We start from the raw sequence: 21,775 nt of genomic DNA on the forward strand, positions 1-21,775 counted from the left end.
GAAAAACTTATCCATTTTTCTACGGATCCACCTGAAATTCCCACAACAAATGCTTCTTGGCCAGATTACCATGATAACAGCACCGAATATGAAACTGCATCCCAACCATACTGGTGGCCTAACGAAGCCGAATTGTCAGAAAATGAAGATGAATTCGTCAATGCAATTCCCAGTGAATATGAGAACACCAATGCAGCCAATATGTCTGGGAAACTTGTGCCAGAATCTCCTCCCTTCCTCCCTGTGCAAATGGTGCTGAGCTGGTTGCCACCAAAACCACCCACAGCATTTGATGGTTTCCATATTAACGTTGAAAGGGAAGGTAAAATAAAATAGCGATATTTTTTCTATAGATGCTGCAGATGGTTTATTCTCCACCTCCGAATAATTAAGTGGTTGCAGACTTCAGGCATTTTTGTTTTTTTCTTCAGATTCCTTGTGTCTGCCAAACAGAGATGACAAATACACAAGAACATGCTTTGATTTAGCAATACCTTATGGCACTTATTTTTGATCAGATTGGAAATACCACAAGAATAGGTTTTCCTGCTTATCACTTGGATTACCATAGCATCAAACTAATTCTGACATATTTTTCATATTCTTAGTTCAGGGTCTGTATCTTGAATTGGCAGGAGAGATTAAATTAAGTCTCTAAGAGATTCTTGCTGTCTTCAGTCTCAGGAATCCTACTTATGAATGAAATTGGGGGGTTCTGAGCAAAAGTTCTCAGGCTACATTACTGAAGAATTGCCAATTCCAGCTATTAAAAAAACCATGAGTTTCTTAACTTTTGGACTCTCTCTATTTGCTTTCTAAGTATTGAGCCTTTATGGTTCACAATTTCAAGCTTTTTTCCCTGCAGCCATGAAAGCTAGAGTCTTTCTGACTGAAAACTGAATTTCTCATAAAATAATATGATATAGGGCAGACTTGTGCAGCTTCAAAGTGACTGGGGACCACATGCTCCAGGGGCAGCACCAATGTGAGGTGCACACTTCATGGGCTGCACCAATACAAGCTATGGGGCCCCTGGACCACACAGCACAAATGTGAGTGACCCCCACCCTGTTGCAGTGCACATGTGGGCACCCCAACCTCACCCACTGGTCCCTGGCTGGAGGGGGGGCGGGGGCTGGAACAGTGGAAGGATTGGTGGCTCAGTAGGAGCCCATGGGCCCCCAGTTGAACAGCCCTGATTTAGGGCAATATGAAAAAAACACCAAATATCATGAGAATCATAATAAAGTATTGGCAATACCATTGTTGCTGGGAAATCAGTATTAACCTAAGTCCACGCTGGCTAGGTTGTAATTTCACATGGGATTTTCAAATGCAGGCCTGAGTAATATGACCCAAATGTAGGGCACCTGGGTCAAGAAGATGTCTAGATAGTTTGCAGAGAGCAACTTCTCCATTCTCCAGACTGGAAGAGGTGATATGGGGTGGGAAAATTTGTGCTGGGAGGAGTGTGGAAGGACTCATAAAGGAGCAGGAAGGTATGTATGCCAAAGAGCTTTTCATCCATATATCTAGATGATTTTTCATTAAACCCTTTCTGAGAACTAATTTCTTAGGCTTTTAATTTTGAGCAGGGATTTTTTTTCCCTAGAATGATTGGAGGAGAGAGAATTTTAAAAAATCTTTTTCTTTGCCTTTCTGCCTTTTCACTTTCACAGTCATGACAACCCTACTTTGTCATCAGAACTACTGAATGAAATTTTGACTATGGTTTATTATTCCTTTATACCTGAACGCCAGCCTCAGTCATGAATTACTTTTGGGCTGATGGCAAAGAAAAGTGCTTGCATAACTCTAGTTCTTTTTGTCCCATAGCAAAGACAACATTAGTATGTCTGATATAAATCAGTTCAGCAGTATCCAGGAACTCTCAAATTTCAATTAATTCACAGTTTTTCTTCTTTTTTTTTGTTTTAGAGAACTCCACAGAATTTTTGACAGTAGGCGAGGATACTCATGAATTTGTTGCTGAGCTGAAAGAACCAGGAAAATATAAGTTGTCTGTGACAACGTTTAGCTCCTCTGGATCATGTGAAATTCGAGGAAGTCAGTCAGCCAAAACACTTAGTTTTTACATCAGTAAGTATGTTAAGTGATGAGTCTGCTACACGATATATCTTTAACAATATAGAGGGTATGATTAATAAAATGTTGAATAAAGTAATTCATCAAAATAATAGACACACTCGAAATCTTCTACAATAGAAGATAGAGCTCGCTCTTCAGGATTTTTTCTGTGTTAGAAAAGAAGATACACTGAAGCTGTATAAGCAAACCTAACTTCCTGGCATTTGATCTTGCAAATTTGCCTTAGTTAAGAGGTCATGGTTGGTTAAATAACTGGAAGAACCTCACCTGCTCTTCAAAACCAGTTCATCTGAGCCTAATTCTTTCTTGTCTTTTATAGCAGCGTTAGAGTGATGTTGTAGTTGTGATGGTCCAGCCAGGAATATGGAAGAGGCAAGTATTTTTTAGGGTGATATCTTTTATTGGACCAACTGCAGAGCTGGAGTAGACTTGGACAAGCATTTGAATGAAAGACAGTGACCTGATGAAGGATGTCTTACATTCAAAAGCTTGCCTAATACTATTTCAGTTACGCAATTGGTCCAGTAAAAGATATCACCCTAAGAAATCCTTGCCTCTTGCATGTTTTATAGAAAGAATTGGAGATGAGCCTATGACCGTTGTGGGTATGCTATGTAACAGTCTGATAGACCAGGTCACTTATATATGAGTATTTGTTATATTCAAATTCATTGATCACCATAGGGTTAATCCATGCAATAGTTCTAATGCTTGAAAGATAATAGGGAGAGCTGTTAAGTTTAAGGATCACACCTCCTGGCTCTAACAAGTTGCAAGCTTTGTTTTTGTGGTGCTGACTGTTCCCATGTCAAAGGGCTGAAATATACCTTGATTCCTGTGACAGGGTCTCATTTGGTAGGAAGGCATCAATAAGCTCTGCTCTAGGTAAGATGAGACAGAGAAAGGACAGGCAAGAAAGTTAGACTTGCTAGAGTCCCTGTGCAGAAGACAGACATGGAGAGTAGGAGAATTGCAAGAAAGGTGATCTGAGAAGATGTGCCCTTATAAAAACCACTAGCAGATAGTTAGAGATGCAGTTATTTTGGTAAAAGTAGGCAAATCAAATTTGCAAAATTCAAAGGTTGGTTAACTTCTGATTATCTACCTGAAGAATCCCAGGCTTTTTATCAGCAGTTTGATAAATACAGAGTATCCCATGTGAAAAAACAAAGCGTAACTTTAACTGAGATCATGTCTGACAGCCAGGTCAGAAGGTGAGACACTGGGAGGTGAGCTCAAGCTTCCTCGATCTTAGGGCCAGGTTCTTCTTTATACAGGCATATGAGATTTCTCAATAACTGCACTAGTGGGCAAAGAAACAAACTGACAGAAAAATGCAATCTACATAAACTGTATATAAAGAGAAAAGAGGAACGCTTGCACCATCAGCACGCCTCTCTGAAAGGATGGGTTTCTCAGAATACTGCAGGTTGAAATAACTGCAGCTAGTGGTAATGCCTATCATTAAGATTACTTAACACTTTATGTTATAAGGCCCTATTCTCAGCTTATTACTTTTACAAATTTCAATCATTTAGGCTGAAAGTTTCCATTTGGCCATCTGCCTTAGGTTTAAGCAACCCTATTGCAGAACAATATGTTTTCTCAAAAATATCAGCAAGTAAAAGCTATTATACAACTTCTTAATCATATGTAATACTCATCAAGTATCTAAAAATATACACATTTGGTATTATATTAGGATTATAATGTCCTATTTTCCACCATCTTCATAAAGATGAGAGTATATCCCTATTTCTTCCTACTAAATAATACAACATATAATGTACACCTAATAAAAACATTCTAAAAACTGGAGCCGGTGTGCCATAAAAATGTATTATTTAAAAGGCACACGACATAAGGGAAATTTGCATCAAGGATGAATTTGGCCCATTGAGCCTAAAGTTGTCTATCTAATAGTAAGAGGAGGTAGCAAAGTCACATTTTTGCATTCTGTGAAACACAGCAGGTTGGTTTTTCTACAAGGTGGTTTCCGTTTTGTTTTGAAAGCCTTTACTACAGCACATACATTTATTGGCTCCTCTCTAGTTCTCCTGTTTTCTCCCTAAAAGGCTTAAGATTCAGAGCATTCTGGATGCATTTTGTCAGGGAGTCCTGTTCACTCTGTCCCCTACTCCCTTCATACATATTGGGTGCAGAGGTGTGCTTGCTCTGGCAAAGGCTCCCCAGTGGTGGAGGGGACCACCATTCTGCTTTCTCCACTTGTTCCCCTGCCCCCGAGATATATTGCTTGGCTTGCTGCCCTGCTATGGCACAGTCTTTTGGGGGGTGGGGGGATGATGGGCATCCCCTCATAGCTGATACGTAGGGCTGCTTTCTCAGTCCTAGTTGCACTACTGGTATGAAATTAACCCCTCCCCTTCTGCTCAGTCTAGTGAAATGTGCTTGCATGGGAGGGGGAGTGAAGTGCTTCCCCAAACTGTGAGTAGGTCATGGGTTTAGCAGTTTCTGCACAGCCAGTGTTCAAGCTAAAAGAAGAGGTGCTCCCTGTATAGATTCACTCAATGACTTCTCTCTGTTTTGGGCTACCCTCCTTCCATGATGCAGAGGGGTGAAACTTCTTTGGCTCCCGGGCCAAATCCAGACCCAACTCTGACAATGGGATGAGTGGCAGTGGCATTAACTACTATTGAGGTTAATATCCTCTGTTGCTGACGCACATCCTCAGCAGTACTCCATACACCAGAATACAGTAGTATATTCAGACCGGATGATATGGCTCCACGGACCATATATGGCCCATAGACCATATCTTTGATACCCTTGCTGTAACACATAGCAGTTCTACTCTGATGGGTGCCTTCAAAAGCACCTTCTGTCATGGATAAATATTGTACATGCTTCAGTAGTTTGCTTCAATTCAATCCCACCCTTGTATCTTTCAAGACAATGAGCTGCGCAGCTCAAAATGCGTTTCCAGGTCTCATTCAACATTTGCAGCCGTGATACTGAAAACTGCAACCAAAGGGCTGAATATGGCTGGTGGAGCCCTAAGAGGTGATTTGCTGCCAAACTGTCTCCAACTCCCAAAATATGGCCCCTGCCACATACACGTATATTAAGCAATTACCTGGTTGATCACACAATACATTTAGACTGTCCACATGCACATAAGGGCCAACCAGCTACAAAGTTAGTGCTTGAAAATGTGTTACAACTTTATAGCTGATTTTATCCATTTCCATTTCACCAGTAGAGACCAAGGGACAAGGAGATCAAGCTGTCAGGGGATTCCTTGTAGTCAAGGGGTGTTTCTTATTGGTGGGGCAGTGTGAGGAGATACCACTGCAGCCATCTGGTAGTCTAGTACTTTTCACTAGCACTAAATACACTTAAAAAAGAAGGAAGTTTTAAAAGATGTAATTTCAGGCAATTGAAATGCATAGGCAGAGCCAGCCTTAGGAGACATGGCACCCCAGGAGAGCTTGTATTTTGACACCCACTGCCCCACTGGCAGCAGTGCTGCTGCAAACTGAGTCAGAGGCAGGCAGAGGCATGGACCATAGTCTGGCAGGGAGGAGGAGTGGCATGGTGTGTCAGGCAGGTAGGTGGGCAGGCTCCACTGCTGCTACAGGAACAAAGTGGCTGGACTGGAGGAGGTGCTACCCTGCCCCCACTGTTTGGCTCAGCTCCTCCTGAGCAGCAGCTGGAGGTAGGGGGCCGGCTGACTTGGGCAACGCTCCTCCTGCCTGGGGCAGGGATCAGCCAGGTTGAGGCGGGGTGAGGGAGAGCACTGCTGTGAGTACAGGCTGCTCACACGTGTGTGTGCATGTGTGTGCGTATGTGACACCCCCTGACCACAGCACTCTGGGCAGTCACCCACACCGCCCACACAAGAGGCCGGTTCTGTGCGTTGGATAAAACCAAGTAAATGGCCTCACCTCTTCTCTGTTTGCTTCTCTGGGAATGCTTTAGGTCCCACTGGAGAATGGATAGAAGAACTGACAGAAAAGCCCCGTCACGTCACTGTGACAGTGCTAAGTTCCACCACTGCCTTAACTTCTTGGAAATCTTCACAAGAGAGCAGCAGTGACAACACAATCATTTCTGTGGTGTCCTTGACCTGCCAGAAGCAAAAGGAGAGCCAAAGGCTTGAAAAGCATTACTGTACTGTGGTAAGGGATTGAAAATATAAGCTGTAAAGTCAAAATGTTGTTGTTTGATATACACCTGGGTCTCCACTATAGAGATACAGGCTGTAATCTTCCTACAGAGCTGAAGAAGAATTGTTGAATAAAAATTTGTGAATTTGCTGTGATTGTATGATTTTTTAAATCATTTTAATTGTTCATAAGCACATGAATATATCATAAAAGCAAATGGTTTTCAAACTATCTGTAGGCTGAAATGAATTTAAACCAAGGGCACGTGTTTTTGTGGGTGTTATCTTTTATTGGACCAACTGCATGGTTGGAATAGACTTAGACAAAGTTTAGGGTAGCTCAGTACCCTTAAATGCCACAGTGTGTAAGCCAAACTCATCCACTTTAAATAATTTACATACCTGGTAAAATAAGTCTATTCAGAGTTAATTTGCTAACAAATAGAAATAAAGGGCTAAATAAGTGTATGAGAGGCATTTTTTTCAATGTAGTTTTCCCACGTCTAACCAGAACTTAGCTGGGTTCCTTTCTGTCCTTTATTTCCCTACATGTTTTTGCCTTCCCCTGTCATTCCTTCCTAAATCTACACTTACACTAGTGTATCCAAATGCATTAAAGTAAACAATTGCTTGGATTGACAGCTGCTCTGAGCAATTTCATGTTGATGATACAAATAGTTAGAAATTGCAGTAAGTCTATTGCAGGGGAAAACAGCATTCCACAATTCCCTGAAAAGATGCATAAAAAATACTTTTCCCAAAGCTACTGGGTACAGTTATTAATTGTTAACTCCTAAATCTTACATTTTTGTCATACTGAATCACACTGAGTGCATCTAGTCAGCCATCCTGCCTCTGGCACTGACCAATACCAGACATTTCAGAGCAGAGGCTTTTAATACTGATGCTTCAGTACCCAATGTTTCAAATTGGGAAAAAAAAATCAATAAGACCCCTCTAGAAAGTATGTGCAGTGCTCTGTATGAGAGGTGAAGGGGGGGAATTCCTTTCTGATTCCTACAGGTGATGAGGGAACACCCTGACTCAAGAGGAGGTCACAGAACTGCTGATGAGTAAGATGACCACAGACTAATCCCAGACTTATTGAAATCACAGTAACAAATTCTGTTAAGGCGCAACTGCGCTGATTTCACTAGAACTCTAACAGGGATGCAATTGGTGATCTGCACTCTCTACCATGTAATGTGAAAAATCCATGTGTCTCTATTGTCAAGGCTAGCCTTATACTGTAGCATGATATTCTCTGGGTCGAATCACTAATAAACATAGTGGGAGTTTTTGCTGCTTGACTGATCTTGGCATTTGACCACTCTGGTTCCATTTCTGCTGCAAAGAATGGGGAAGGATGCCACTGATATGGGGTTTAGAATTATCTACAGGTTTCCCTCGCTTTATGTGGGTTCTGTATGTGTGAACTGACTCTTATGCAATGACCCTTTTCATACCAAAAATTCATTATATGCAAGGTAAATCATTCTTATGTGATCGATGTGGTGGAAGCCCGCAGTCATCTGCTTTGTGTGGTGCATTGTGGGAGTGATGCACATCAAAATATGTTCTCCTGTGTGGATCTGTGATCCTTGCTTTTTGTCTGTGACACGTGTTTCTGTAGTTGCCATCCTCATTATGGTAACATTCACCCCCACCCTGTACTTGTGCGTACTGTCTGCTGTTGGCGAGTACCAAAATTGCCTTGTAAAAGTGGTAGAAACAGGTCTGTGGGTCAATACATTCGACATCTTGGAACGTATCCCTATTTGTTACATTATAAAGTGGGTTCCCTTTATGCAAATTTGAGTTATGCGCCGTTTTCCAGGAACACATGTACAGCATAAAGTGAGGGAAACCTGTACTTTGTGCCTGAAATAGTTATGTTTTATTTCGGATCCCTTTTTCCTTTTTACTCACAGGTAAATGCTTTGTGTCTTCTGTGCCCCCCTTCTAACAGGTGAATTCAAGCAGCAACATCATTGACAATCTTGTTCCTGGTGCCCAGTACCAGGTTGTGGTTTACTTACGAAAAGGACCTTTGGTTGGACCTCCTTCTGATCCTGTTACATTTGCCATTGGTAACCTATGCAGCTATTGTTTAAAATTTGTATTTTCTTCAAATAGTTATGTTAGATCTCAAGGTCTGAGAAGCATTGTGTATTTATTGGGCAGGACTGTAATGCTGGTTTTTAAAATACAATTGAAACTTAAACAGAGAGAAAAAATAACTGCTTAGATCTATTACAAAGGCTAGGAAAAATTATCTGAGTGCTGTAATGGTATTTCCAGTGAAAGGGGATGCTGCCTATTTTGAAGTTAGGCTTCCAGTCCATAAAAAATGATCGCAAAGACTGACAAATTTGGGGACTGAAATCCATGGGTTGATGCCTAGTTTCAGAAGGGCTCAATATCCATAATAGCCAGCAACTTCAGGAACTGAGGATTTTTAAACCACTTTCTGGTGAAGCCATTCATTTGGATAGGGGTTCAGGGCTTAACTTTAAACTCCTGGGGTTTCTAAGAAAAAATGCATCTAGGAGAGATGTAGCCCAGGAAGACATTACCCCAGGGGCTAGAGGGTCTGGGTTGCCTTGCTGGATCTGCCAGTGTCCTGTGGGCAACATCATGTGTCTCTGTCTTGGCTTCCATAACTCTAAAACGGAGATGTTGACTCTTTTTTGTATTTGACGATGATCCCTGTGCACTTTGAAACTGATGGATAAAAAGTCTTACTTAGGAGGTAGGTGGGCACTGTTTAATGACCTAGAGGAAGAACTTTCCCCCAAGTGCTTATAATTCAAGATCCAATGAAAGTCCTAAGTAAAGAGGCACTTCAATAATTTTTAGTTTACATCACATTTAAAGGCTTGTTGGCACTTTGCCCTCTCTTTCATTATATTTTGTTATAGGAACTAATGGAACTAGAAAGAGATTCAATGCATAGAATTAAACTATGAGGGAAATATTTAGTCTGACTTGCATATCTGTTCCATTTACAAGATTAAGTGACTTGTGGGAAAATCAGAGACTAGAAATTATGACTGTTAGATTCTTTAAATTGTTACTGCTCTCTGTGAAGGAAAGAAGTACTAGAACAAGAGAAAATGGTGAAATAAACCAAATTATCCTTTGATCCTCTATGTGAAACCAATAACTTCACTGCTGAACATTTACAGATTCCCCACCATTACTACTGCCCATTAACAACATCCATCAATTATACACAGTCAATTACATGGTGTGGATCCAAATAAATAGTCTGTAAACTAACATAGAAGGTATTTTTAAATAGAAAAAAATGATGGGGAATTAGGAAACCAGTGATACTTTAATAAAGTTAGCACTTTGGATACATTTCACAGATTCCCCATATTTGTGCATGTATTTTAGCTTTCACACTTTTTTTTTTAACCAGCCAAAAACACTTAAACTTTCAAATTTGTGATTTTTACTTGACAAGTATATAGAACGAAAAAAATCTGTCTCGTAATTTCCCCCACCTGTGCTTGGGTCTACACATAAGGAATTCTCACCAACAGGGCAATAAAAATAATTTCTTTTCATTGTTACAAAAACTCATTGAATTTTGCAGCAAAACTGAATGATTATAGGATGGAGCAATAGCTTTATAAGTCAGCTTTCATGTATTTGAAGTTATTTGAACTGCAAAAAATTAATCACTGACATGATGAACGCTGGAAAAACTGCTATGGTGACAAATGAAGCAAGACTAAGCAATTGTATCTGAAAACATAGTTTTTCCCAGTTTGACCCTTTACATCATATTCTCCAACAAATATACACAATTCAGAGAGAATCCTGAGATGGTCATGGAAGGGTTGATGTATGAGAGGTAGAATGATTTTATGTTCTAAATGAACACAAGTAAGTCCGAGTTTTATTCCTGGATTTCACTCCTGCGCAGTATGGGTTAGTATGGGGTCAACAATATGCAGCCCATGAAACCATTGGATCCAGCCCTTGACCAGGGTGAGGCATTCCAGCCTGCAGCTGGAAAATATTTCTTACCCTGAGGTTATATTCTGCCATCCTTCCTCATACTGGGCGCATCTACACATGCAAAGTTGCATGGTGGGTAAACCCACCCCGGGCAGGCATCTATATGTGTAAGGATAGAGGAGAAGATTTGCTGCTTCTGGCAACAGTCTGCTCCTGCCCCCTCCAGCCATGCACTAGCCCCCTGCAGCAGCCAGGGAGAGCTCTAGACTCGCCCTGGGTGCCCCTGACCACAGGGCCAGGAGACAGGTGTCTCCTGGCAGGGGCTGGGAGATTGTTCCCTGACCCCAGGAGCTACCTGCTGCTGGGGCAGACTCTGCCATCAAAGTTCAGGCAGGGACGATGTCCCCCTGCCCTGGCAGCAGGGAGCTCCAGGTCCTGGCTCTCCTATCAAGGACAGGGGGTTTGGAAAGAGCTTTAGGGGAGGGGCAGGTCCAAGCCCCCTGCCCCAATCCACTGGTGGGGCAGCTATCAGAGCCCCCAGCTGGACAGGGATTCCCTATGCAGCCAGGGGCTCACTGCTAGCTGCCCCACCAGGGGACCAGGGCAGGGGGCTGGGACCTACCCCTCCCCTGCAGCTCTTTCCAAGCCTCATGCCTTGATTGCCCAATCAGGGCTTCAGGCTGGGAAAAATCTGTGGGGCTGGGACCTGCCCCTGACCAGAACAGTTCCTGGGCAGCTCTGGGTTGCATGGGAAAATCTGCATATGCAGCCTGGAGCTGGCTGGAGACTGCCCAAAATAGAATAGTCCCCAGCCACCTTCAGGCTGCATGTGCAGACTTCCCCGCACAGCCCAGGGCTGGCTGGGAACTTTCCTGGTCAGGGGCAGGGCCCAGCCAGCGCCAGACCGGGCCAGGAACCCTCCCTGTGCAGGGAGCTCTCAGCCCCGGCTCTGTGATTGCAATCATGGAGCATGGGCAGGGAACTTATTCCCAGCTGCAGCTCTGCAATTGCAGAGTAGGGGCTAGGAGATTGTTCTCAGGCCATGCTCCACTTTTGCAACTGGGGAGTGGGGGCTGGGAGCTCCCTGCTGCTGGGGCAGGGGGACATTGTCCCCACCTGGGCTCCTATGGCAGAGCCCACTCCAGCAGCAGGCAGCTCCCAGGGACAAGGAGCAAACTCCTGACCCCTGCTGCCCAGGTGACTGGGAGGAATTTTGCTCCCAGTCAGCCTTCTACACTTTAGTATTTCATCTAAAGTCATGGGGTAAGTGTCTTCCAGTAAGAGTGGAAGTCGCAGAATTTGGCCCCGTCTATTTCAATTTTACTACCTGTAAAACAGAAATAATATTACAACAGTCTTAATTTTCAGGTCTTTCCATTTCTATTTCAGGTTTTCCTATTTCTGTAAATAGAATGCATGCTTTACAGAGTTCTACATTTGCAAAAGTACAGTGGTATTTGATGCATCAGGTTTTGGATACTTCCCTTGCGACACACTAAAGAAACCTGCTTTTTTCTTTTCTTCTTTTATTTATTTATGCTGAGCATTCATCCTCTGAAAAATCATCCCCTTTCATGCTTCTCCAGGTCAACACCCTAAAATGGATATCCACCCTGTCTGAAAATTTGGCCTTAGGACCTGATTAGTGCTATAAATCATTACTGTAGCATGAAGTCCTAATGACTTTTTTAGAATCTGGCATGGGTTTAAATATGCACAGGAATAATAATTTGTAGAAATGAATCAAAATGAGTTATAACTCGCTTAAAAGGAGTTATGATAATAGTTATTGGCTGCACCTACATGAGCGTTGGACTGCACAATTATTATTTTGCTTAACCAAGTACTAAATGACTGCACAGTAACTAGTATTACTATGTGGTACTGTTGCCACATGGATTTTTTTAGGTGCTGCTGTGCCATAGCTCATTACTACTGCAAGGTAGCATCGCCGTCACCGTTTGTGCCCAGTGACGTTACAGCATCATAGCAATGTTGTATGGCATGGTAGCTCATTGCAACTGCGCTGTAGCATCTTGTGTAGATGCACCCACTGAGCCTAAAATATTTGTAGCTGCTAATGAGAACACTAATATACCCAATTTCTGGTTTCTAGTACCCACTGGAATAAAGGATTTGACGCTCTACCCTTTGGGACCCACTGCTGCGGTTCTCAGCTGGAACAGACCCAACCTTGGCGTGTTTAGGAAGTATGTTGTAGAGATGTTTTACTTCAACCCATCGACAATGACCTCTGAGTGGACAACCTACTATGAAATAGCAGCCACTGTCTCCTTAACTGCATCAGTGGTAAAGTAACTGTTAAAGGTTATAACACCTGCTTGCTTCTAGTAACATTATTTCTGGCTTTTGCGGGCTGACTAGCAGATATACCACACCCATTAAATCCTGGACATTTTCTACAAGCAGCAAAGAAACTTACCATGATACTAGAAGTATTTCCATTGCTGAATACATGGATGAACACCAAATTCAGAGGAAAAGAAATGTTAATTGAAAGTGTAAGGGAGGCAATGGGATAGATCTCCCCTCCACTAGCATGTGGGTAGCTGTGGATGGGTTCTGGCACTCCCTTTTAGTTAGTGCCTGGACTGGTGCCCTGCTCGCCCTGCCCAAGTTATGCTACTGCTCAAGGGTAGAATTCTTTCCACCTTCAGTCCTTTCAGGACATCCTTATTCAAAGTCCATTTATTAGGGTTGTGCTCAGCAAGGAAGGATTTGACTCAAGAAAATGAAAACACTAACCCTTTGCCTACAGATTTTCCTATCTGTTGCCACCAATCAAAGCCTGAACCAGCTACAGCATCTTCATGGCAAAATAGCACAAATTCCACCTACCTAATTAGTACTGATCAAACACGTGCTTTTGGCATGGAGGGTAGTCCTCAGTAAGCTATCCAGAAAACTTGTTGAGTTAGGTGAATGCCAAAAGAGGTTTGATGGCTCTGATCCTGCAAAGTTTATGCATGAAATTCAGCCAGGGAAGTTTCATTTCAGTCAACAGAGCTACTCACATACTTAATGTATGTTTGCAGGCCTACAGCCTTTCAGTAAAGAGCAATTTATACTTCCCTTCCACCTCCCCCCCTCCACCTTTGTATACATCAAGAGAGATGCTTAGATTGTTAGTCAGATTTTATCTTTGAACTGAGAAAAAATGCAGGCTATTTTTGCTGAAAACAAAATTAGTTAAAAAATATGTAAAAACAAGAATAGATACTATTTTATGCTAGTGAAAATAATGATTTACAACTTGCACATAACACCGTTGTTGGTGTATACTTATAATGCTGCTCTCAAGAGCACCCTGTCCCATTTGTCTGTTCCTGCTCCCACATGCCAAGCCCAGGAATAAGGTGGTGATGCCTCCCTGAGAATATTCCCCTTGCTACATCTCTTAAAACCTGTCTCTGGCAGGTTGAGGGAACAGCCTCAGAACAGTTTTGCTGTTCCATTTCTAGGTTTGGTGTAATGCCAAGCAAGAGCAGGTGGGCAGGGGTGTACTACTTGACACTTCTGAGAGTGCCACAGAAGTGGGATAGATATGTAGTCTTTACGGTTGCTTAACTGGAATTAGGCACATGACTAAATTTAATATGTAAAACTCTAGGAAAAATTGAAGAGAAAATAATCTACTAAATGAATGATTAAACTGTCAAAATCATGATGCAACACAATTAGAAGAATACCCAAGTGATTTTTAGAAAGAATGGCACTGAATATGAAGCTTCATGTTAATATAATTGTCTAGAAAATGAGTTAGCATTGTCCATTCTTGTGTTCAGTTATTCATGCTACTGAGAAAGACATGCCCAGATAAAGGGAGTTAAAGCTCCTTTATCTCAATTTCCATCCAAGAACTCACAATGCTGTGCTTGAAAAAAAGAATAATTCAAAATTTGAAAAAGGAAATGGCACACATTGGAACTCATCTCAGATTAGGTCATGTAACATTTCAACACACATACTTTAATGAGATTTTTAATGGTTTCCATGAAGTGAAATGTTTCTGAAGCATCCTCATAACAATTAATCCTCTGGCAACATGGATGTTTTAGAGGGCCAGCCCCTCAAAAATACTAGTTGGCTTCAATGAGGACACACGTGATTTTGTGAAAGATTTTGTGAACATCTTCAGTTAAAGATGTTCTAAGCTTAATTCTTCTCTAAGCATGTTTATAGAGATGCTCCAGAAATGTGGCTCTTGGAGCCACTTTAATTAAAGTGCCCAGAGTGTTGCATGTATCAGCATCTCCTTGCTGAAAAATAGCAGCAAGGGTGCTTTAACTAAAGCTCATCAAATGAGCTTTAGTTAAAGCACCCCCATTGCCATTTTTCAGCATGGAGATGCGGATACGCATGATGCTGAAGTCTGCTGGAGTGCGGTAATTACCATGCTCCAGCAGACTCAATGAATTGAGTCTGCTTTTACATGCTGTAATTACAGCGCATCAGAGCAGCTTCTTTGAACCTGTATAGGCACCCTAAATGTTTTTAGTGGTGGGATTTTTTATTCAATTTTGCCTTTGCAGTTTGCTTTGAAAGGGTGACCATGTCCTACCTGAATTGCCAGAAAAAAAATAGTTGCTTCAAAAATTCAGGGCCACATGCATCCTGTCTCTTGCAAAAAAAATCATAAATGTAATGATCTATGAATTCATCATGATTCACCTCATGAAAGGACTAGGGCTTTGTCCAGAGTCTGTTAGAAAAAAAACCCCACAGCTACGGGAAAATCTGTATGGTTTCGTTTTGTATCAGAACAAAACATGATCATTTAGAAATGTGCTATGAAATGCAATATTCTGAAATATATTTGTTATAAGTCATTTGAAATATGTTTTATTTATAATAAAATTTGAAATAAAAAAATTTTGTAAATTGGAAATTCCAAAAACAAGCTTCATCTTTAAAAAAATGTAATTGACTTCAACAGATTCCCATGAAGTTTCTCAATTTCATAAAATCCACCTTTTCTGATTTAAAAAACCCCTAACCCCCCTAAAAAAAACAGCCAACCAAATAAAAACGAAACAAAACCCAAAAAACCTGCCTCATAAGAAACTTCTCAATCAGCTGTAGAAATCAATCAGAGTCTTCAGATATGGACAAAGGAGCATGCTCCGAATGTTTGTGTCCATGGTTAAGTAGCATTCGTGTACTCAAGGAGTCAGCTGCTTTGTATTCTGAGTTGTTCTCATGAGAGTAAATTCCCATCCATCCTTAAAGGGAGTGTGGGTCAAGGTTTAAATGATTCCAGAGAGAACAGAATGTTTCTGAGGATTGGGCTTGTATCAGGCAAGATAGGCGTGTGCGCTAATTTAGCTTTTGTAGTGTATTATTATTGCCCTCTTTCCAGGAAGCAGAGAAGAATGAACTCATTTCCCAAGCACCTTTCAGAATTTAGCTTTACTTCTCCTTCCTGGGCCAAATTCATAATAGCATAAGAGGATGTAGCGCCATTGAATTCAGTGGACTTAACTTGCACTGTGGCAATAATAAGTTACAGTCGCACTTTCTGTTGTCTAACTTTCTACCGAGTGACTCCTTGCCTTTTGTTGTTTCTGTTAGAGAATAATCAACCTGTTGCCTGCTTGGTATTACAATTTCCGGGTTACCATGGTAACTTGGGGAGACCCCGAATTGAGCTGTTGTGACAGTTCCACCATCAGCTTCATAACAGGTAAGCAACAGTATAACGAGTGGATAGGAAAGGTAAGTGCTAAGCAAATATTCCTAAGGCATACTTTTTTGTTTCCTTAGACATTACATTTTGCTCTGAGATGGTCCCATGTTTATGTTGATTCATCATAGGTCATGCAGTATTTTTTAAATTATGGATCCTGGTACCTAGCTCCAGCGAATCACAGTGGTTTTGCTCATGCTTCTAATTACTGAATTCATGTCTCTCTGATCAAAGAAGGGATCAGTCACTGACCCCTGGCTGGCAGGGTTCAGGAGCTATGGAATTTGAGAGCCCTGAAAGAGCCATTCTTAGTCTTACACCTAAAGTGGTGCAGAAGTTTTGGGAGACTTAACCTGAGCCTGAAGTTAGCTTAGAAGCCTGACTTAGCCAGAAACCTGCTTAGCTTGAAAGGTTTGTTCCAATCTTGAAAGACTTTATTTAACCTTCAGTCTAGATTGATGCAGAAGCCAGCTCCCACCCTAAAAGAGTAACTAAAGCAAACCTGGAAGCCTGACCAAGTCCTGTAAAAGCTTGTTCAGCCAAGATAACAACTTGCTGTATTTCTAGGGTTGGATTTCCTTTAACTACTGTGCCTATGAAATTGCTAAGGCAACTGGTAAAATTATTTTTATTTCTGTGAAAGAAGAGGGGGAAACCTTGTTTTCAGTGTTCCCAAGTCTTTTTTTCCTACATCTGTCTCCTTCACCATATGTGCAGTCAATGGTTTCCATTGCACACACACATTAAACTCAAGAACTGTTTATTTATAGGAAGAAGCATGGTTGGGCATATATTGCATAGCACAATATTTTTACACTCCCAGTTGGGGTTTTTTGGATAAGAGTTTTCACAAGTTTACTATTAAAGCTAAGGCTAAAAGACATGGACAGCTCATACAGGACCAGATACTCAGTTGTGGTCAACTGGCACCCCCATCAGGCCCAGGATGTTGGTCAATGCCCCTTCACGTCTCAGTCAAATACTTTAGATTTTGGTTCTGCAAGCTGCTGTGCACTCAGCTCTCAGGACCAAGGCTGCCATCAGGGCTGAGAGCAGAAGCAACGTTGTATTGGGTTTGACAACACCATTTCCCTTCTGTTAATAAGAGGTTAATAAGAGCTGTGTTAATCTGAAGTGAGGCAGAAGGCAGGATAGCCCCTTAAGGGCTAACACATTCAGAAAGGCAGTGTCTAAGGTGCCACTCTACTCTCCCGAGGGTAAGCTGTGGCAGGGGGTTTGGGTAGTGGGGCAGCTGCAGTTCCAACTCCAACCCTGAGCCTGAGTTGGGGTCAAAGCTGGAGGTGCAGCAATCTTCTGTTCCCGCCGTCCCATCCCCTCAGCCCCCCCCGTACTCTAATCCAAGATAAGGGTCTTTTTTCCCTACGTGGAATGGGGAGAGAAACCTGGTCTTGGATTCAAGTAAATACAGTGTGTTTATGTGTGTGAGTGCATGCATGTGCATGTGTGTGTGCAAGTGTGTGTACCTCCTTTGGTTAGTCTGTAAGGTACAACACATACAGCAAATCAGTTTGGTTTCTACATTCTTCAGCAGAGAGATGTAGTTAGCTGTGTTAGTCTGAAATCAAGTCGAAGGCAGGGGGATTTGTACTTTATAGACTAACTAAATCTAAGATGTATAGCATGAGCTTTCATAAACAGTGTACTTCATTAGATATTGTCCCTTCGTCTGCTGCTCCTTATGAAAATTTATGCTATACATCTCTGATTTAGTTAGTCCAGGGCTGTCCTAACTTTTTGAGGGCTGGGGACTGCAGACCAAGGGGCTGCATGCACCCTCCTAGTCTAACCATACCTGCAGTGAAAGCAGTCTGGCTTCTCCCCCACCACACGCACAGTCTCACTCTGCTCTCAACTAGGTATTGCATGTAGCAGCAATCCCCTCTGTTGCCACATGCAGCACATGTGCAAATCGACCTGCTGTTTAATATAGATCTCAAGCTTATGTTTATGTTTGTCATTTTTCAAGGTACAGGCAGATACTGAGGCATGGAATTAATTATTAATGGGACTGATAAAAACCTTTATTCAATGGGAAAAAATGGATTTTTGACAATATCAGTTTTTCCCCCCAAAATTTTTGGTTTGGAAAAAAAAAATTATGTAAAAACGTCTTTTTTTTTTTTTAAATGTCACAAATTCCACCCCTCCCCCCGATACATACACACACCTCAGAAAGTTCTCCAGTTTTCTTCCAATCAAGTCTAGTTACCAACAGTTCACAGGACCTGGATGTGGTGGCAAATAAGGATGTTCACACATGCCTTCTCCGAAAGCTGACATCACACCAAAATCATCGTGGCTAAAGATGATTCCAGAAAAACAGCCGGTGTTAATTTGAAAATATCAAGAAATGGAGAATCCCTCCCTCCCCTTGCTTGTTTGTTCCATTGATTAATCACCCTTGCTGTTTTTTGTTGGGTTGTGGGGGGCTTTAGCGGGCTTTATTTCTAGTTTGAATTGTCTGGATTCGGCTGCCAAATGTTGGTTCTTCTGGAGCTTTTATGTCTCTATTTCCTCCTGAGGTAATAATCACCTTCCAAAAGCCTTTTTGATAAGCTAAACCTCTTTTAAGCCTCTTGCTGTAAGACACTTTCTCTGGCCTCAGAGCACTTTTGTGTCTTTTTGATCTCTCCCTCCAATTTTTCAATATCCTTTTGAAAATGTGGACACCCAGGACTAGTTACAGAATTCCAGTAACTGCTTTACAAAGGTAGGAGAGGTAAAATCAGCTCCCTACTATAATTCATACCTCTTTGTGTATATGTAGGCTAGGGACAGACATTAAAAAAACCCAAGCCAGAATGGGTTCGCTCTTTGCAGGTTAGTCTAAGCTGCGCAGCTTAAACTGATCCATAACTGGACAGACAATCTCTGTTAAATCAGGAAATGCAGGCATGTGCCTGCAGTGGATCAAGCCAGAAGCCAGGGGGTGCTAGACCATGCCTGCCAGCCACTGCCAAATGGGAGAGAAGAGAGACGCCCTCCAAAGTGCTCAGCCCTCACTGCTGGAGTGGAGGGGGCATGGCCAAGCACCAGCCGGGGCTAGCAGGATGGACAGGATGCCACCCACCAGCTGGTAAGAGGGGGAGAAAGCTGCTGCCAGACTGAGGAGTCGGGGGCAGGGGGAAGTTGTTTCTCTAAAGCAAGCATGTACAGATTTCCTTCACTTTCTGCAGATTCTGTATGTGCAATGACCCTTTTTATAACCAAAATTCATTATATGCAAGGTAAATTCACTCTTACGCGATCAGTGTGGTGGAAACCTGCAGTCAGCTGCTTTGTGCGGTGCATTGTGGGAGTGACACGCACCAAAATATAGTCTCCTGTGTGGATCTGTGTTCCTCGTTTGTTGTCTACGACGTGTTTCTGGAGTTGCCATCCCCATTATGGTAACATTCACCACCACCCTGTGCTTGAGTGTACTGTTTGCTGTTAGTGAATACCATGTTAGCCCTTTTGCTACAGCATCACATCAGAGGTTCATGTTGACTTGTTCACTATACATTTCTCAAATCCATTTCAGCTACTTCTTTTCATAGTTCCCCACGCCCTCTGGCTGTCCTTTCATCATTATTATTTACCCCCTGCAAATATTTTGTCTCATATATAAATGTTATCAGCAGTGATTTTACTTCCAGATTATTGATGAAAAATACCAATCAACTTACTACAGATCCTTTCAGATCTTCTGTACAAAAGCTCCCATTTAATGATGATTTCTCAGACCGTCGTTTCACACTCTGTCAGTTAGCTGTTTCTTAATCTAATTAATGTGTGCTTTATTGATAGTGTAATGCTAATTTTGAATGTCAGATACCTTGAAAAAGTTTAAATACATAAGTTTGATCAATCAAGTCTCCACTTGATCAATCAAACTTGTAATTTCATCAAAACATGAAATCTGAGTTGTTTGGCAAGATGTATTTTCCATAAAACCCTGTTGGCTGACATCCATTATATATAACTGAATCTGGGATCAGCTTTTACATGGAATTGCCTGTCAAACTATCCTATCATTGCTTCGGTCACTTCTTTTGCCCTTTTTGAATACTGGCATAATAATTCCAGGCTTCTGGAATTTATCTAAGATAAATTTTCTCCAAACTTTATTAAAAATTACTGTCAGAAAGCCAGAGATTTCTCAGCCAACTCATTTAGGAATCTGCTATGCCAGGTATCATGACCTGCTGATTTGAAAACATTTATCTCATGCTAAGCAGCATCAGCTAATTTCATAATTACCACTGGACTGCAAAGCACTTCATCAGCTTCATGTGATATAAGTACCTCACCTGGTGTCTTTGCAAAACCATAACAGAAATATTGATGGAAGCCTCTTCTACACCATTCTTAACAACATTATTTGCTTTGCACACCTTGAGTATGTTACTATAGAGAAAAAGCCCTGCTGTTTTAAATACTAGGAGGCAGGGGCAGATGCAGCGGGGATGCCGGGGAGTGATTGCACCCCCATTTTGGACTAGGGAGTAGGGGTAGTAGCCAAGGACAATTTTTAAGTTTCTGAGGCAGGTTAGAGTCCCCCTCAGTCTTCCCCCACTTCTCCTCTGTGCTTAGCAGCATATCCCCTTCCCTCCCCCACTTTCCACTGCTGCTGTTCCCACAGTTCTCGGTTTACCCAGGGATCAGAACCAGAGTCACTCCTGCCTTGCTCGAGCTAGGCTACTTGAGAAGCCAGACCCAGGTGGGGACCCCCTCCATGCCCTGTCCCCTGGGAGCAGGTTCAGGGAAGGGGAACCACCTATTGTCACTGCTGCTGGTGTCATCCCCAGCTGAGCCTGACTTCCTGTGCAGTCCAGATGGAGCAGGCCAGTAGCGGCTCTGGAGCCCGCCACTCCTCCCGGACTCCTGGGTCAGCCAGGAACAGTGGTAGGCAGGGGATGGGACATTAAGCACTGAGGGAAAGGGAAGGAGTGGCAAGAATGGGACAGGATTCTTACTTGATTCATGGACTTAAAAAGGCCCTGGATGCTGCCCCCAGCTGTGGGGTTGGGAAGGGAAAGGCTGGAAGTGGGGGGTGCATCTACCCCTGCAGCACCCATTGCTGCTCCTGCACCTCACTTTTCAAAAGCCTGAATCTCTCTATTCTGGGAGGTTTCTCCCCTCTTCCTAGAAGCATATCCAAATGTTGACTCTTGTCTGCATTTCTCACATAAGACTAGAAGGCTTCCCTTTGTCATGGTGTATAAATAGATCATTGACATGAAAACTTAAGAGTATCGCGGGACTTGGGCTCTGCAAGAAGTCATATGAAAACAAACTGCTTCATTCAGACACAGTGTGTCTACACACAGAATGAATACACAGTAAGATTACTGCGCACTAAAATAAGGTGCAGTAAGATGTGGCCAGGAATGCATCTACACATGCACCCTCTTAGGTGCAAATTTGCACCAAATGGGAGAGGCCCAGTTCAGGGTTGCTCCTGCCCTGATATGCCCCCCTGCAGCAGCCAGGAGAAGTTCCAGGCTTCACCAGATGCCAGCCCAAGGCCTAGCAGGGGGCATAGGGGCCAGTCCTGATGTGCACAAGGCTGGGAGAGCTGTGCTGGCTGCAGAGGCATCTGTCTCCTGGACCCGTGCACATTGGAATCCATCCCAATGTGCACAGGGTTGGGAGAGCTGTGTCAGCTGCAGGGGCAGCTATCTCCCAGTCCCTGTGCACATCAGGATGGATCTGAATGTGCACGGGTGCTGGGAGAGCTGTGTTGGCCATGTACAGGGCTAGGAGACAGGTGCCCCTGCAACTGACACAGCTCTCCTGGCCCCATACACATTGGGACCCATCTCTGTGCACGGGGCCAGGAGACATCTGCCTCTACA

At 42.6% G+C, this 21,775-nt stretch overlaps 1 protein-coding gene across 1 annotated transcript in view; it reads left to right on the forward strand.

Moving 5' to 3' along the window:
• The window catches only part of PTPRO (protein tyrosine phosphatase, receptor type O), a 262,760-nt gene that overhangs the window by 176,783 nt on the left and 64,202 nt on the right, over positions 1 to 21,775 (forward strand). Inside the window, 6 exon segments of the mRNA XM_025212519.1 lie at positions 1 to 322; positions 1,939 to 2,100; positions 6,049 to 6,248; positions 8,205 to 8,325; positions 12,324 to 12,517; positions 15,800 to 15,911. The exon segment at positions 1 to 322 is cut by the window's left edge and continues 9 nt beyond it. Coding sequence (XP_025068304.1) covers positions 1 to 322; positions 1,939 to 2,100; positions 6,049 to 6,248; positions 8,205 to 8,325; positions 12,324 to 12,517; positions 15,800 to 15,911 — 1,111 coding nt within the window.

This window comes from Alligator sinensis, unplaced genomic scaffold (assembly GCF_000455745.1).
Source record: "Alligator sinensis unplaced genomic scaffold, ASM45574v1 scaffold498_1, whole genome shotgun sequence".
Classification (NCBI taxonomy): Eukaryota; Metazoa; Chordata; order Crocodylia; family Alligatoridae; genus Alligator; species Alligator sinensis.